Source organism: Aquarana catesbeiana, linkage group LG02 (assembly GCF_042186555.1).
Source record: "Aquarana catesbeiana isolate 2022-GZ linkage group LG02, ASM4218655v1, whole genome shotgun sequence".
NCBI classification, from domain to species: Eukaryota; Metazoa; Chordata; class Amphibia; order Anura; family Ranidae; genus Aquarana; species Aquarana catesbeiana.
In genome coordinates, this window is record NC_133325.1 from 174,900,023 (window position 1) to 174,916,814 (window position 16,792).

Consider the following 16,792-nt stretch of genomic DNA (forward strand, 5'->3'; position numbering starts at 1 on the left):
GCAGGTTTTCTAGGATGGATGGATCTAGGATGGAAAAGGACCTGGGGGTCCTAGTAGATGATAGGCTCAGCAATGGCATGCAATGCCAATCTGCTGCTAACAAAGCAAACCAAATATTGGCATGCATTAAAAAGGGGATCAACTCCAGAGATAAAACGATAATTCTCCCGCTCTACAAGACTCTGATCCAGCTGCACCTAGAGTATGCTGTCCAGTTCTGGGCCCCAGTCCTCAGGAAGGATGTACTGGAAATGGAGCGAGTACAAAGAAGGGCAACAAAGCTAATAAAGGGTCTGGAGGATCTTAGTTATGAGGAAAGGTTGCGAGCACTGAACTTATTCTCTCTGGAGAAGAGACGCTTGAGAGGGGATATGATTTCAATATACAAATACCGTACTGGTGACCCCACAATAGAAATAAAACTTTTTCGCAGAAGAGAGTTTAACAAGACTCGTGGCCACTCATTAAAATTAGAAGAAAAGAGGTTTAACCTTAAACTACGTAGAGGGTTCTTTACTGTAAGAGCGGCAAGGATGTGGAATTCCCTTCCACAGGCGGGGGTCTCAGCGGGGAGCATCGATAGTTTCAAGAAACTGTTAGATAAGCACCTAAATGAATGCAACATACAGGGATATACAATGTAATACTGACACATCATCACACACGTAGGTTGGACTTAATGGACTTGTGTCTTTTTTCAACCTTGCCTACTATGTAACTATGTAACTATGTAACTATGTTTTGGTTCTCTTAGACACACTGACTTCTTGAACCACATCAGAAGTTGCATGCTTTGTTTAGGTGTGATTAGCAGTCATCAAAGCGCCAGTGAGAATTGACATCTGCATTCACAATAGAAAATAGTTTTTACTGTATTAAACAGATCATTTCCCCAGAAAAATTAAAACAGAATTGCATAACTGCAGTGCCTGTTTGTATACAAAAGAAAAACCACATTAATATATATGTGCATATAATATATTATAACTTCATATAATACATGCTTACAGTTTCATTTATCTTTGCTCTTAGGTATCTGAATTCCAGGGGAAGAAAGTAATGGGTGTGCTGGACATTTATGGCTTTGAAATATTAGAAGTAAGATTAATTGCTACTCTTTTCTATGTGTGTGTGCATGTCCATTTATGCTAGATGTCGTAGATAATTTTTTTTTTTTTTTTACAATAAATCATTTGGTTATTATTCAATTTCTCTTCCTTTTTCTGGTTATGATTGTTACTCATAGAAGAACCCCTTAAGAACCATTTACTTCTAATATCGATACACAATTTCATTCTTAGAAAATACATGGAGAAGCTTAAATTTGTATTCATTCATGTGGCCAGTTCTCTTGAGGTCTGAACCAGGAGAAAATGCTCACCTCCTGTGATGCAATGTAGGCTTCCAGTCACTTGATATGTGTAAAGCTACTCATAGTCACTCAGTCCAGCCATTTCTGTCTATGGGCTTAATGCCGACCATGTCCTAATCGCTATAGTTTCTTCCAATAGTAATTAGTGCTGACAGTGTCTACCAATTTCCATTCACAAAAACATTAGCTTGACCTGATCCATTGGAGGCTAATTCACTAAAGGAGCATATGCTGTTAACTTTGCAAAATGAATGAATGATAGTATAACATGAACCTTGGAATACCCAATCAAGTGTAAGAAAAAAAAAACAAAAAACAGGATTATTTCTAGTACATACTTGGTTGATTGAAGTGAACATAGTTTATTTACAAAGCTTTGTGAATATTGATTTTGCTAAGTGAACAGTCCCTATAATGTCACAGCACCAGGGTAATGTGTTGCCTGACAATGGCACATGGTGCATACATGTCTAACTACCTTAGCAGTCTTTGAAATATTTAAACTTTGAAAGTATTTATCTGCCAGTTTTCGAAAAGCAGTAAAGAAATGTTGGAAAACACAATTTTATCAAAGGTATCAGACAATTTTTAAAATAGGTTCTCTCATTTTAGGAGGAGAAAGGAGGAACATTGTATTCAATGATTTACAATATAGAAAAATATAGAAAAGTAGTTTTTAGCATTTTTTTTTTTTTAACAAAAGACAAATTACAAGTGTTTCCACTGATATGGCACATTTTTAATGTAAATGTTCATGTTTACTAGGGTAACAGCTTTGAGCAATTCATTATAAATTATTGTAATGAGAAGCTTCAGCAAATCTTTATTCAAATGACATTAAAAGAAGAACAAGAAGAGTACAAGAGAGAGGTAAATAGAATTCCGGCTTTCAATTGTATTTCTTATCTTACTCTTTAATTCCTTCAGAAGATTGGAACATTTCATGGATCTGTGTCTTAGGTACCTACTTATATATACTACTAAGTGCATACTACGTATAAAGAATAGAAGTTGTTTCAGAAGCAGGGTACAGAGAGTGAGCCATGGTTGACAACTGCTTACATTTTATCTATCAAAAAAGAAATTGCAGGCGAGTAAGAGGAATTTTCTGTGGTTCACAAGTATGAACATTTTTTGAGGTCAATGCTATCTATGAAGAACAATAAGTGACCAATGATGACTAATAATTACCAAATTTGTGAACATTTATTTTGAAAAGCTTCTTATGATTCTGGTCAGAAAGTGAAAGCAGAGTTAATAGATTGTCTATTAAAAATTAAACCATTAAACAATGGTGTTAATAGTCATCCTTCAGGCTTTAAAAATGTGACACCTTCATGATGGCCTGAGGCAGGTAACAGAGACAATCTATCGTCAAGAAATGTTAGCAGTTTGAGAATTCAAGAGAGCCAGCAGATATTCAGCCCACCAGTGTTAACGCAGACATGAAATAAGAGTTTTGCGTAGAGTTGGTATATATTGCACAACCTTGAAGTAGAATACATTTCAAAACATCCAGCACCTCAGAAAGCACACCAACTATCACTCAAAGGTAAGTATTTTCCTCCTCAACCACTCCCCAGACTCTTACTGAATTTTCTGACCCACAATAAAGATTTGGATAAGCTTTAAATCAATAATGTCTCTGTGTCTGCTCCTTATTTCCAGTAGACTTTATCACTCAAGTGTTTCTGCATCTTCCATAAACATCTTCATCTCATCACATATTCATTCTAAAAAATGAAAAACCCATATAGTGTAGTAATATCACAAAAAAATATAATATACTGTGCTCGCATATGTGCATGCCAGAATATATGATAAACACCAGTGACACTGGTATGCACATATGTAGGCACAATATTATATATATATATATATATATATATATATATATATATATATATATATACTGTATATATATATATATATATATATATATATATATATATATATATATATAGTGATATTTTAGAAATTACTACAATATATGAAAATGTTTTTTTTTTTGGGGGGGATGCACATTTAATAAGATGATGTTTATGGAAGATGTGGAAACAAGGTCTAATGGAAATAAAGAGAAGACACAGAGATGTTAGTGATTTAAAAGAGACGTATGGGATTTTTTTCCCCCATAATCATACTTACCTAGGTGGATGCAGCATCGGCCTCTGCACTGAGAACCGAGCCATCGAACATCGCCGATGGCTCGGTTCTCTCGGCTCCCTGAGCAGATAGCTGCTGCCTGTCAATCAGCAGCTCTCCTGCTCTGCTCCTCCATGCTCACTGGAGCGCTGAGCTGTGGAGGGGTGGGGAGTGGCCATCTCAGCCTCTCAGCGGCTCACTGAGAGGCTAAGACGGCTATCAGTCCAGGCACCTGCAGATCCAGACTCCCAGAGACGGGATGGCGCGGTGCCGGGACTGATATTGGTGACGTCAGCAGAGAGCGAACTTCAGACCACTCTCTGCTGAAAACGGGTCACAGGAGTGCAAAGCGAATTGCACTCCTGTGACCCATAGGTGAAGCCAGCCGAACAAGCTCAGAGTGGACTTCTCCTTTAAAGCTTTTTTTGACCCAAATCTTCATTGTTGGTTAGAAAATCCGGCAAGATTCTGGAGAGTGACTGAGGAGGACAATACTTACCTTTGAGCGATAGTTGATGTGCTTTTGAGGCGCTAAACATTTTGGACTTTATTTGAACTGTAACTCACCAGGGAGCACTGAAGTTCGGTCCGGCAGCTGTTGTTGGGTGCATTTGAAGTAGATTGTTGTGTTATCCTATTATTAGAAAATATTGATTATTAAACATGGAGGATCAACTTTCATATATTTAAAATAAAGTGACATTTAATTATAAACTAAAATAAAGCATGCACTAAAAACTGATGTGTTTTGTTTCTCTATTTTTCATTTTAGGGGATTGAATGGAGACAAATTACCTTTTTTGACAATGAAATCATCTGTAATCTCATAGAAGATGTAAGCAGCAGTTTCCCTATATATTACACACAGGAACATAGGCCATTTCTTAAAATCAAATATTTTTGTTTTTTACTTGGTTTTTACCTACTCCAATTTAAATATTATATTGGGTAGATAGGAAGAACCTTTTATGCTGATTACTGACCAAAATAATGCTACCCTATAATAATTCATATGTTTACAAAAGTATTTCTTATTTGTGGGTGGAGTGGAGCAGAGTACCATTCTCTTCCAGGTCTTCATTGTTCAAGGACTCTGACTGAGTGTTGCTCTTTAAGTCTAATCTAATTTAAAAGCTTGCACTGTTTTTTTGTTAGATGTTTTAGATATACTATTGTTTACTTTATTCTGTATATATTTTTAATGGGTAAATAATAGAAGGGGTGGTATAAAATAATTTAAATTGACAACTGTACATGCTTTGTGCCCCTGACAGGGTACCAATGGCATTTTAGCAGTGCTGGATGAAGAATGCCTGCGCCCAGGGAATGTCACTGATGCCACGTTTCTAACCAAGCTAGGAACAAAATTCAAAAACCATAAGCACTTCAAAAGCAAGGCTACCCAAAATGAAAAACGTATTACTGATAACACATTGGCTGACAATGCTTTCCGCATTGAACATTATGCTGGACAGGTGAGAATGAATAGCTCCTTACACTTTTAACATAGACATTTATTAGCTCCCTGTAATTATCCCTATGAAAGCAACTGTTTAGTACAGCATATTCTTTCTAGGAATTTTGCATGTACTTGTTTTCTTAGACATTTATTAAAATAAAATAGTCTAATACATTTTTACAAACACAGACAGGAAGACAAAGCTTTATGAGGACCAGTATATAATAACAAATAAGTAGTTTAAGAAACTGGATTTTTTGTACTTACCTGTAAAATCCATTTTTGGAGTGCATCACGGGACACAGAGCAACCACATTAATCCTTACTTGATGAATGGACCTAAAGATGAATGGACACTGGCAAAAAAAGACAGGATCTCCTCCCCTATATAACCCCTCTCATACAGGAAGTGCCTCAGTTTTGTAGCAAGCAATGCAACCCCACAGAGGGGTGGGACCGAAGTAATAGCAATCATAAACACCATCTTTGGAGTAAAAAAAAAAACCCATGCAAGGTCCTGAATAGGTGCAAAAAGTTGTTCCTGCAAAACAGACAAAATTAAAATGAAGTTCCCATGGAAGCATGGCTTACCTCATCAGAGGAACCATATGTGTGACTCCTTAAACTAAAGCTCTCACTTATAAATGAGAAGAAATTGGCCTCTAGAAAAAATTGCCAAGGTCAAGATCTGCCCTTAGAAAGCACTCCAGGTCATCTTCAATTCTACTCCAGCCTGAAGAAAAGATAGCATCCGATCAATGACATACTTGCAAGGATGAAACCTTCTTGCCTCACACCAAGCCATATATGACTTCCAAATCCTATGTTCGTGGAAGTTTTCCTGGCTCTTAACAAAGTAGAAATGTCTGCGTCAGCCACCCCTCTATCCTTCAAAATTATAGCTTTCATAACCAAGCCCTTAAAGCCAGTGATCATAAAAAAGGATAGAATACCGGACCCTGAGAGAGGAGATCTGGTCAAGCCGTAGGCGTCCATGGACCGTGTAGCATTATATTCACGATGGGCAAACTGTTCAGTAAAAAGCACCAGTGTTCCTTCCACCCAAATTCTGCAAAACATGTATGGAAAAAGCTGTATTGGAGGAAAAGCAAATATCAGAGAGAACTGGTCTCATGGTGTCACCAGGGCATCTACTACAAAAGCCTATGGATCCCTGGTTCTGGGGATGAACCTGTCCAAATTTGCATTGAATCTGGATGTTAACAGACCAACATCTGCCCTGCCCTATCTTTGATAAAGTGCCTCAAACACCTCCGGGTGGAAAGACCACTCCCCCATCGACAACTGCTGACGACTGAGAAAATACTCCTAAAATATGAACTGCAGGTAGATAGGGAACATGAACTCGGCTCAGGACAGAATGAGATTTGTCTCCTTTGAGCAGCCTTACCCCAGGTGCCTCATGGTGATTGATTAATGCCACGACTGTGGCATTGTTTGACCGGACTCCCCTGGAGGGTCCTTCAACTTCTTCGCCCAATGCCAAAGCACTAACTGGATTGCTCAAAGCTCCAGAATATAGATGGGTAACAACCTATTCTGTGGACCAAACTTTCTGCACTGAAATGCAACCCAGAACTCCTCCCCAGCCCATCAGAATGGCATCTGTGTTCAGAACCTTCCAAATAACAGGAAGAAATGACTCCCCTGTCTTCAGCCTCATAGGAAACATCCACCAGTCCAGACCTTATTGTGCTGGGCTGCAGAAACATTTAAGAGTCCAGCGACAGTTCTTCTGTCCCATGGTAACAGGACTTTCTGCTGTAGGGGCCTGGAATGAAACTGAACAAACAGAATTGCCTCGAACAAGGACACCATTTTCCCTAATATTCTCATGCAGAGACAAACTGAGGGATACCTCAGAGATCTGTGGGAAGACACCTGATTTCCAAGGGCTACACACCCTTCTGCCAGAAAAACAAATTCTTGACTGGACTGTGTTTTAGGTCAAGCCCATTCCAGCATCTCGGTTGAAACAATGGACATTGAGAACCCAGCCATGCACCTCTCCAGAATCCAAACTACAATAGCCACATAGTGCTCCAGTAGGTGAACAGATTGCGCTCTGAGATCATCCAGGTAACCCAGAATTCGGCACCCCCTGAGATTTCCCTCTTGAGATAGAGGCCTGCAACCACCGAAAGGACTATCCAGAAGGAGCAGATCCCGAAGAAGAAGCAGTCGCTGCCCCCCCCCCCCCAAGACAAACGCTTACTTCTCTTACTGAGAGCCAAAAGAGAACTCTTACCTCCCAAAATCTCTTGGATACACTGATCCAACTTTGCCCCAAACAGATGTTCCCTGTGGAACAGAAAAAAACCTGCCAATAACTTTTTGCAGGGTAACTTTGCAGACCAATACTGTAGCCAAATTCTGTGCATGTGGACAGACAAAAGTTCCAGGTGGAAAAGTAAACAAAGGGAGTGTAGGATTTAAAAGCAATTTAATATATCATCCAATTGGCAACTCACACGTGTACAGAAATAAACAGGCACATCCATGTAAGAAAGGTCCCCAGAGATATCATCGGTGAGAGGTCCGTATCCTCCGCTCCTGTCTCTGCAGGGCACCAGGATCCCCACGAGACACAACGCTGTGAAGAAAAACGGCCGTGAAGTGGAGGGGGAAGCCAAAACGAGGCTTGGTGCACAGGTGGCTGTGCAGCATGGATGGATGATGTCACCGAAAGGGCGACACTTTTCCGAGCATGCATGCTGCGTGTGGTACGGCAGCCGTGCTCCTTTGTCAAGCATAAGTATGCGATGCGACTACAAGTGTTGTGGATTTTCGCATATGGATTTAAGCGGATGATTTTATGATATTGCTATGACACAAGTACTGGTTTGTGAGTATATTCACCTCCATTTTTATGAAATAAAATATGTATTGAGGATAATGCACTAGGCCTATGCACCCTCTGCATTCGTCTATGCTCTCAGTACTCACATGTATCCAGAAGTAAGATACTGCCCTGTGCCTTGTGATGATAGATGCTCCACAGCAAGGACTGCAACACATGCTGGATATCTCTTACATTTAAAATTGCCACCCAAAGCCCTCCTGTGATGTCACAACCAGTGTGGGTGCCCGCGCACGGATCCCTGAATGGTGCATGTGCCCATGTGTATGCCCCAACATGTTAGCTTGCCCCACTGAGCACAGGCCCTCAGCACAGGCCTCATTATGTACATATCCATTAGTGAAGAAAAAACAGCCAGAATGCCCAGGGATACTTCCTGCAGCCAGACACTGGCAAGTGAAAAACCATCACAGATTGGCACAGCAAGCAGGAACAGACTTGCACCATATTGCCCTCTAGGGGCACCTGAAGAAGGCAACTTCTGCCTTTCAAATACCACCATCTAGTGGAATAACTATAAAGAACAAATAGCATACAACACAATAGGGTTGAAAAAACACCTGGGACCAAGGCTATCAGGGACTTACCAAGCTCGCCACAGGTTCTGACCTAGAAAGTCGAGAACCAACCTTCACCCATAATGACGGGCAATGTCACTCTGGACCTTCAGGGACTCGGTCCCTATTCCCTTGGTACAAAGCCCTGGACCTGTATAGCACCCTACCAGAAACACCTTGGTCAGTTGATGGTGTGCAGGGTTCCATACATGGAGGGTCCAGTGCCAAAAAGGCCACATTACAGGCCATCCTTGCAGGTCATCCTCTTCCATCATGGCGGGGGCCTGGGTACCATTCACCTGAGCAATTTAGCTGTAGGAATGGATCTGGAAAGCACCAAACTCTTGGTCTGAGCATTTAAGCCGTGGAAATGGACACAGAAAGCACCAAACTCTTGATCCGTACTAGAATCATTTTGAGCACATGGCAGTGTCTGCCATCAGTGACCATTACCTTCGGACACTGGCAAAAAACCCAGCAGCGCTTCCTGTATGGAAGGGGTTATATAGGGGAGGACTTCCTGTCTTTTTTTGCAAGTGTCCATTCACCTTTAGGTGGCATTAGTATGGTCACTTCATGTCTCCTGATGCACAATAAAGAAACTAAAGCCAAGCATAAAATACAGGGGCGTAACTACAGGGGTCACAGCCCCATGCTCCAGGGGGCCCGTGTGTGGACTCTTTCCATTCATAACTGAAGCATAGTGTGTTTACTATGCTTCAGTTTGTGAATGAATGGGAGCTCTGTAGAGAGCTATTCTGTGCTGCTGAGGCTGCAGGGATGAAGACTGAGAGCTGTGTCCTAAAACTCAAAGGTGTCTGTCTGTCTCAAAGGTGAAACATCAGAGGTCTGTTTAGACCCCTGATATTTCACCAAAGCCCCTCAATGGGGCTCCTAAAAAAAAATAAAAAAACTATAAGAAATAAAATTGTATTTTTTAAAATAAATAAATAAAATAAAATGGTAAAAAAGTCTAAAATAATGAATAACAAAAGTAAAAAACTACTGACACCAGTGGCGGAACTACCAGGGTCACAAAGGTTGCACTTGTGACCGGGCCCTGGCGTCACGCCACCGGGTTCGGAGGGAGGTGCCACGGGCTAGGAGGGAAGGGCCCTTCATAGTTTCTTGCACCTGGGGCACTGAAGGTTCTAGTTTCGCCACTGCTAAGGGCTACAGTATTTGTTAAAGTGTAATATTTTCTATTTTTCTTTTATTTTTAGATTGAGTGGTGAGGGAAAATTCACCCTCTTTATTTGTCCTTGTGAACATTGTTGTGAGTACTAAAAGTGAGGGAAAATCTAAAATTTCAGCAATAGAGGGAAAATCTTTAAATGGCAACATCTGTTTTAGTGACAGTGAGATTGGTTTACTAAAAGCAAACAGAGGGGGAGATTTACTAAAACTGCGCAAAATCTGGTGCAGCTCTGCACAGAAACCAATCAGCTTCCAGGTTTTATTGTCAAAGCTTAACTGAACATGCTGAAGTTAGAAGTTGACTGGCTACCATGCACAGCTGCACCAGTTTTAGTAAATCTCTCCCTATGGTTTGCTTTAATTCTTTTTAAATAATCACTCCCTATGAGTCTGTCGTAGGTAAGAAAACACATAACATCCTCTTAGGTGATGCCATTATTTTACTTCATAAATGTGAGACTCATAGACAGCAACTGTTCTGTGCAGGTCACTTACATCACTGAAGGTTTTCTGGACAAAAACAACGATCTTCTCTTCAGAGACCTCTCCCAAGCCATGTGGAAGGCCAAACATGAACTGCTGAAATCTCTGTTCCCAGAAGGTGACCCAAAGAACTCCTCATTGAAACGTCCGCCCACTGTTGGCTTCCAGTTTAGAGCCTCTGTGTCAACACTTATGAAGAATCTATATGCCAAGAACCCCAACTATATCCGGTAACTAGTTTCTGATACTTAGTTATACATGAGGGCTCTTGTGGGAAGAAATATAAACATTTAAATGATGACTGCAAAAAAAAAAAAAAAAGGTAAATGCATTGTGAAATTCCACCAACCATCAAGGTCACAGAATACTCAGATGTCATCAACTGAATATTGTTTAGCATTGAAAGGTATATTTCTCTACATTTGCAGGACATACTGGGGTTGATTTACTAAATGAGAAGGTCATGTTCACCTTCCAAGGAAACTTTCATTTAGCTTTGTTAAAGTGATTCTAAAGGTTGTAATTTAAATAAATAAATAAATAACAAATGTGTTATACTTATCTGCTCTGTGTAATAGTTTTGCACAGAGCAGCCCCGATCCTCTTTTTTTTGGATCCCCCACTGGCATTTCTGACTTCTCCCCCCCCCCCCACCGAGTGCCCTCAATAGCAAGCCTCTTGCTACGGGGGCTGAGGCACGCTCCTCAGAATGGACATCATCCATTCACACACAGAGCACGGCTCGGCACTGCCCCCGCTCGTTTCTCATTGGCTCACTGGCTGTGATTGACAGCAGCAGCAGGAACTAATGACTCCCGCTACTATGTGAGCCAATGGGGAGAGAGAGACTCGGGAGAGCCCCTGCTCTCGAACACATCACTGGATCTAGATGGGGTTCAGGTAAGTATAAGGGAGGGCTGGGGGAGAGGAACTTTAAAGTGATACTAAAGTCTCGTTTTTTTTCTTTAAAAATAACAAACATATTATATTTACCTCCTCTGTGCAGCAGTTTTGCACAGAGCAGCCCAGATCCTCCTCTTCTCGGGTCCCTCGCTGGCACTCCTGGCTCCTCCCTCCTGTCGGGTGCCCCTACAGCAAGCAGCTTCAGACACGGAGCCACGGTTTGGCCCCGCCCCTCTATAGTTTGATTAACAGCAGCGGGAGCCAATATCTCAGCCAATCAGGAGGGAGAGTCCCAGAAGGCCTTAGTACTCGTGCACATCGCTGGATCGAGATGGGGCTCAGGTAAGTATTAGGGGGGCTGAGGGGGGCTGCTGCACACATAAGGTTTTTTATCTTAATGCATTGAATGCATTAAGATAAAAAACCTTCTGCCTTTACAACCAGTTTAATGCATAGAATGCATTAAGGTAAAAAAAACCTTCTACCTTTTGAACCACTTTCTGTGGGGAAGCTGTGCTGACTTTAAACATCCAATCATGTGCAAGCTAAATTTGTGCTGTTTTATTTTTTCATTTTCCTTGAACATGATAAGATATTCTTCACTAAACTAAGTGAAAATACCATTTCAAAATGAAAATTCCCTTGAATATGTATTACTCCTTTCGTAAATCAGCGCCATTAGGTCTAACACTGATCAGTCAGCCAGGATAATTATGACCATTTTCTGCTTTTATTTTATAACTGAACTGTATAAATTGCCTGTTGCCTGTTGCCTGTGGATTTTTTGAACTGTATTTGTAAAAGCTTGGCTGTTTGAATTGAAATAGGAGTTTTATGTTGTTCTACTACCAAAAAACTAAATTATCCTTTGGTTTCCATGAAACAGATGCCTGAAACCCAACGGCACAAAGAAACCATCCCTGTTTGATGATCAGCTTATGAGGACACAGGTTCAGTACCTTGGTTTGCTGGAGAATGTAAGAGTTCGTCGGGCTGGCTATGCTTTCCGGCAGGTGTACAGTGCTTTCCTGGACAGATACAAGTTGCTTAGTAGGGTGACATGGCCCCGATGGGAAGGGGATGCAAGGTAAAGAGTGTACCTTCAAGGGGATATCAAATATTACAGATACAATTTAAAGTGCTGTAATACTATAAAGTGTTATAATATTATACTATACTATACTATACTATACTATACTATACTATACTATATTATATTTTGTATGTATTTGACAAGGAGCCCATAGGTCAACACATTAATATTTATCATACCATTGTTTGTGTAATTTACCCCTACAGTTGTTGTAGTGTGGACATTCTAAAGCAGCCTTTCTCAACCTTTTCAACACAGAGGAACCCATAAAATAACTTTCTGGTCTCAGGGAACTGCTAAAATTACTATAGCTACAACTCATGATACATTAGTGTGATGGTCAGTGAGAAGAACGCTCCTTACAGTTGAAGTCATGGGAAGAATTAGCCCCTTACAGATAGCTAAAAAGATCAATGGTGTCAGTGGGAACTTCTGAGAGGCAGAAATTGCTCATTGCTCAGGGAACCCCTAGCAACCTCTGAAGGAACCCCAGTTGAGAAATCCTGTTCTAGAGGCTGATATGTTTTCCAAACACAAACTTTGTTATTTTTGTGCTGTGTTACATTTTCTTGCTACACTGTTTCACTTTGGGGCTAGACGTAATCATAAAGATATTGAAAATGATTACATAATTCTGATTGCCCCTCCTTTTCCTATATGTAAATGTGATCCGAACATGTTTTTTTTTTTAATAAGAAGATTCAACCAAAAGTGCAATACACAGTTCATATAATGGTATTTATTCTTGTGACAGTTTTCATATTCTATATATATATATATATATATATATATATTATTTTTTTGCATAAATATACTTTTTAACCACTTCAGCCCCGGAAGGATTTACCCCCTTCCTGACCAGACCATTTTTTGCGATACGGCACTGCATCGTTTTAACTGACAATTGCGCGGTCATACGATGTTGTACCCAAATAAAATTGGCGTCCTTTTTTTCCCCACAAATCGAGCTTTCTTTTTATGGCATTTGATCACCTCTGCAGTTTTTATTTTTTGCACTATAAACAAAAAAAGACCGTCAATTTTGAAAAAAAAAAACAATATTTTTTACTTTTTGCTTTTTGCTAATAAATATCCCCCCAATTTTTTTAAAAAAACAAATTTCTTCATCAGTTTAGGCAGATATGTATTCTTCTACATATTTTTGGTTAAAAAAAAGTCACAATAAGCGTGTATTGATGTGTTTGCGCAAAAGTTATAGCGTCTACAAAATAGGGAATAGATTTATGGCATTTTTTACTAGTAATGGCGTCGATCATCGATTTTTATAGGGACTGCAACATTGCGGTGGACAGATCGACCACTTTTTTTGGGACCATTGACATTTATACAGCGATCAGTGCTATAAAAATGCACTAATTACAGTGTAAATGTCACTGGCAATGAAGCAGTTAAAAGTAATTGGTGCTACTCAAACAAACTGCGCCCTCCTCGAGTCCCCACCACTGTGCTCAGGAAAAAAGTGTCTATTGCGGCACTTAGTGTGAATCAAAATTGTGAAATATAAAACTTGTGTGAATCAAAAGCTGCCACTTTAAATGTGAATCAACAACTGGTCTATATTAATTTGTGAATCCAACAAACAAAATTAATATAAGCAGCGCTATTATTAATGATATAACATACCCCGATGTTCACCATATACCATCAGTGTATTAAGCTGATATATGCAATACCTGTGTGTATCACTCCAGTCTCTGAGTGAAACACCTTAAAACCAATCCTAAACTTAGTGATGTGTCATACCTCAATATAAGTACTAAAATAATTAATAATTGTGTGTCACTATTGAACTAAAAAAATCTTCCGAAAGTGAATTGTACTCATAAATAACATATGTGTGTGACACTGTTTAAACTGAGAATTTTTTCAAAAGTCCATCATGAATAGAAAAAAAGATGTATCCATAAAAGTGTCTATAGGAGAAAAACACCGTGGAGAGATGTGCAAATTGTTGAAAAAATGTCCACCAAGTCAAACGTGCCAGTGATTCCTCTCCCTCTGAATTCAACACTCACCGGATAAATATGCCTCACACTCTCGTGTTTTGGACACTGTACACAGTGTACTCAAACTCCACGCTCCATCTGACCCAGAGTCATTTCATTCCATATGTGAATAAAAAAAAAAGTGTGCACATAGTGTGATACCGTAAAACACCACATTTATTGAACGTAAAAACCTTCAATCATTGCACTCACATTACACACTGTAAACTCAAGCCAAAACCAGCACAGCAATTCAACTTTTCCAAAGTTCCTGTGTGAACTCCCAGCACCAATATATACACGGTCGCGGCGGACCCAAGATCAGCGGAACCAGGCTCTCACCCCACCAGCTGACTCCCGTCTAGCTAGCACGTGGATCCACCGCTCATGTACGAAGTTGAGATGCAGCGTCTCCTCCATCTCTCTCTGCTACTGTTTGGATGCCGTACAGCCACGCCCCTACATGTTTCGTCATACCAGACTTAATCATGGGATTGGCTGTACGGTGAGAACGTTGGTGGTGTCACCCATTTCATATATATTCATTGCTGCTCGCTAGAGAAACCCATAAGTATTTAATAGCACTGTTTAAAATTAATATAAAATTTGTATAAAAATATTAGATATAAGAACTGGTGTATACACATGGGTTTGATATTTGGGTTTAACACTTATTAAGTTGCCCCCAATCCCAACCATAATGATTGGTGATTAGACAGTGAAATACAGGTGTATATCCATATTAAATGTCACATATCTCCCATCCATCTACACTTCGGGTCAGCGTCCAATATTCCCACTATGAAGCTCGGTACCTGTCCAGTGCTCAGGTGAATAGTGTACATATACCACCCTGATTCTACAGACCTTGGCTACATTTCTATATCCAACCAATCATTCCAACTTAGATAATCTGCAGCTAATCCCTATAATTACCGCCCAAGTTTTGGTACGCTTCCATACATGATTCAATCTCAAATAAATTGTTTACATCCGATCCATGCTTCCATCGCATAAACGATCGATTCAGTGTGCCCTCATGCATGATACACTCTCGAATGGGTTGTTTACACTCGAGCCATGCATCTAGTACTCAAACGATAGTCAGACAACCTGCTCTTAAATTTATCTAACCATCCAGTGTCATAGCTGTGGTAAACATAGGCATATGGATACCCCCACGGCCCAGGTCATCACCTGTGCATGTTGTGTCCATCTCCCCCTAGCGGTGAGGTCTGCATTCACACCCCTTAAGACGTGAAATCATCATAGCTCACATTGCCAGCATTACTCCCTACACTCACCACCCAAAATTCACTACTGTGACACTCATGCCAGACTTCCCACTGTGTCACCCTACATGATGTCGTGGAAATAACCTTCATGTATTGTTAGTGAGGAAAAACCTCCGGATAAGACACCCAATTTCCAAGACCTTCATATGTACTTTTTCCCAATTCTATATGGACTGAGGATGTCTATACTTCTCAGTACAATAGATAAATCAGAAATCGTTAATGAAGCAATTTAAATCTACCTCAATATTGATGCCTCTGGACGCGAGACATTTTAACCGATATATTCATAGGGTCTCTCTCTGTGAGAGATCCCTTACCCTGTTTGACCCTCTCCATGACGAATATACACAATCTATTCCGCAAAATTGTGCTAAGGAGGGGTCTTGATTATGTTTTTCTTTGAAATGTAGCGATACGCTGTGGTGTTTAAACCCATTTTTAATGTTTGTGAGATGTTCAGATATTCTGATTCTTAGTAGTCTCTTAGTCCTTCCCACATACAACAATCCGCATGGGCACCATAATAGGTAGACAACATGCGAAGAGTTGCATGTAATGAATTCCTTTATCTCAAAGGTCTCTTGATCTACACTGGTGACCCTAGTTATCCCCCTGTTTGAAACCCTCACGGTTTTGCAGCATACGCATTTCCTACACGGGAAGAATCCTTTTAGATCAATGTTTATAGTCTGTTGACCTGGTGGGTCTAAGATTTTTTTCACCACCCGGTCCCCAAAATTAGGGGCTCATCTATATACAAATTTAGGTAAAGATGGTAAAATTCCCTCCAACTGCCTGTCTCGGCTCAGGATGTGCCAATGTTTCTTGAAAATGGCTTCCACGTCCATAAATTGGACGTGGAAGCCCGTGATGAATCTCATTTGGTGTTGATCACTCATTGCCACTGGTTGTTTCTTCCCAAAGCAATGGTCTCTAGGTGTATTTGCTATTTCCTGTATCGTTTTGCTCAGCATCTTTTCTTGGTATCCCTTCTGTATAAATTTATCTCTTAGGATTTTAACTTGGGTGTGGTAGTCCTCCAGCTCAGTGCAATTTCTTCGCACTCTAAGTATTTGCCCCTTGGGGATGTTACGAATCCAGGTAGGATGATGTCCACTATTGATTGTCAAGTAACTGTTGCGATCCGTGGGCTTAAAGTATATTTTCGTATTTAGCCCATTCACCTTTTTCTCAACAGTTACGTCTAAAAAATTGACCGCATTGTCACTAATCTGATAATCTAGTTTGATGTTATTGGGGTTATCATTAAAAAACCCCAAAAACTCAATCAATGATTCTTTAGATCCTTCCCAAATGAAGCAGTTAACATTAGGGGGTGATCAAGGGGTTAAATGTGTTCCCTAGGTGTGTTTCTAACTGTGAGGGGATGGGACTGCC

The 16,792-nt window shown here is 40.2% G+C and overlaps 1 protein-coding gene across 2 annotated transcripts in view; it reads left to right on the top strand.

The window, feature by feature from the left end:
• Positions 1-16,792, top strand: part of MYO1A (myosin IA) — a 153,148-nt gene that overhangs the window by 98,591 nt on the left and 37,765 nt on the right. For both annotated transcript variants that reach the window (XM_073613838.1, XM_073613839.1), the window contains exons 13-18: positions 1,033-1,098; positions 2,138-2,242; positions 4,290-4,352; positions 4,792-4,992; positions 10,098-10,324; positions 11,884-12,084. In XM_073613838.1, the coding sequence (XP_073469939.1) occupies positions 1,033-1,098; positions 2,138-2,242; positions 4,290-4,352; positions 4,792-4,992; positions 10,098-10,324; positions 11,884-12,084 (863 nt within the window). The remainder of the gene's footprint in view (positions 1-1,032; positions 1,099-2,137; positions 2,243-4,289; positions 4,353-4,791; positions 4,993-10,097; positions 10,325-11,883; positions 12,085-16,792) is intronic.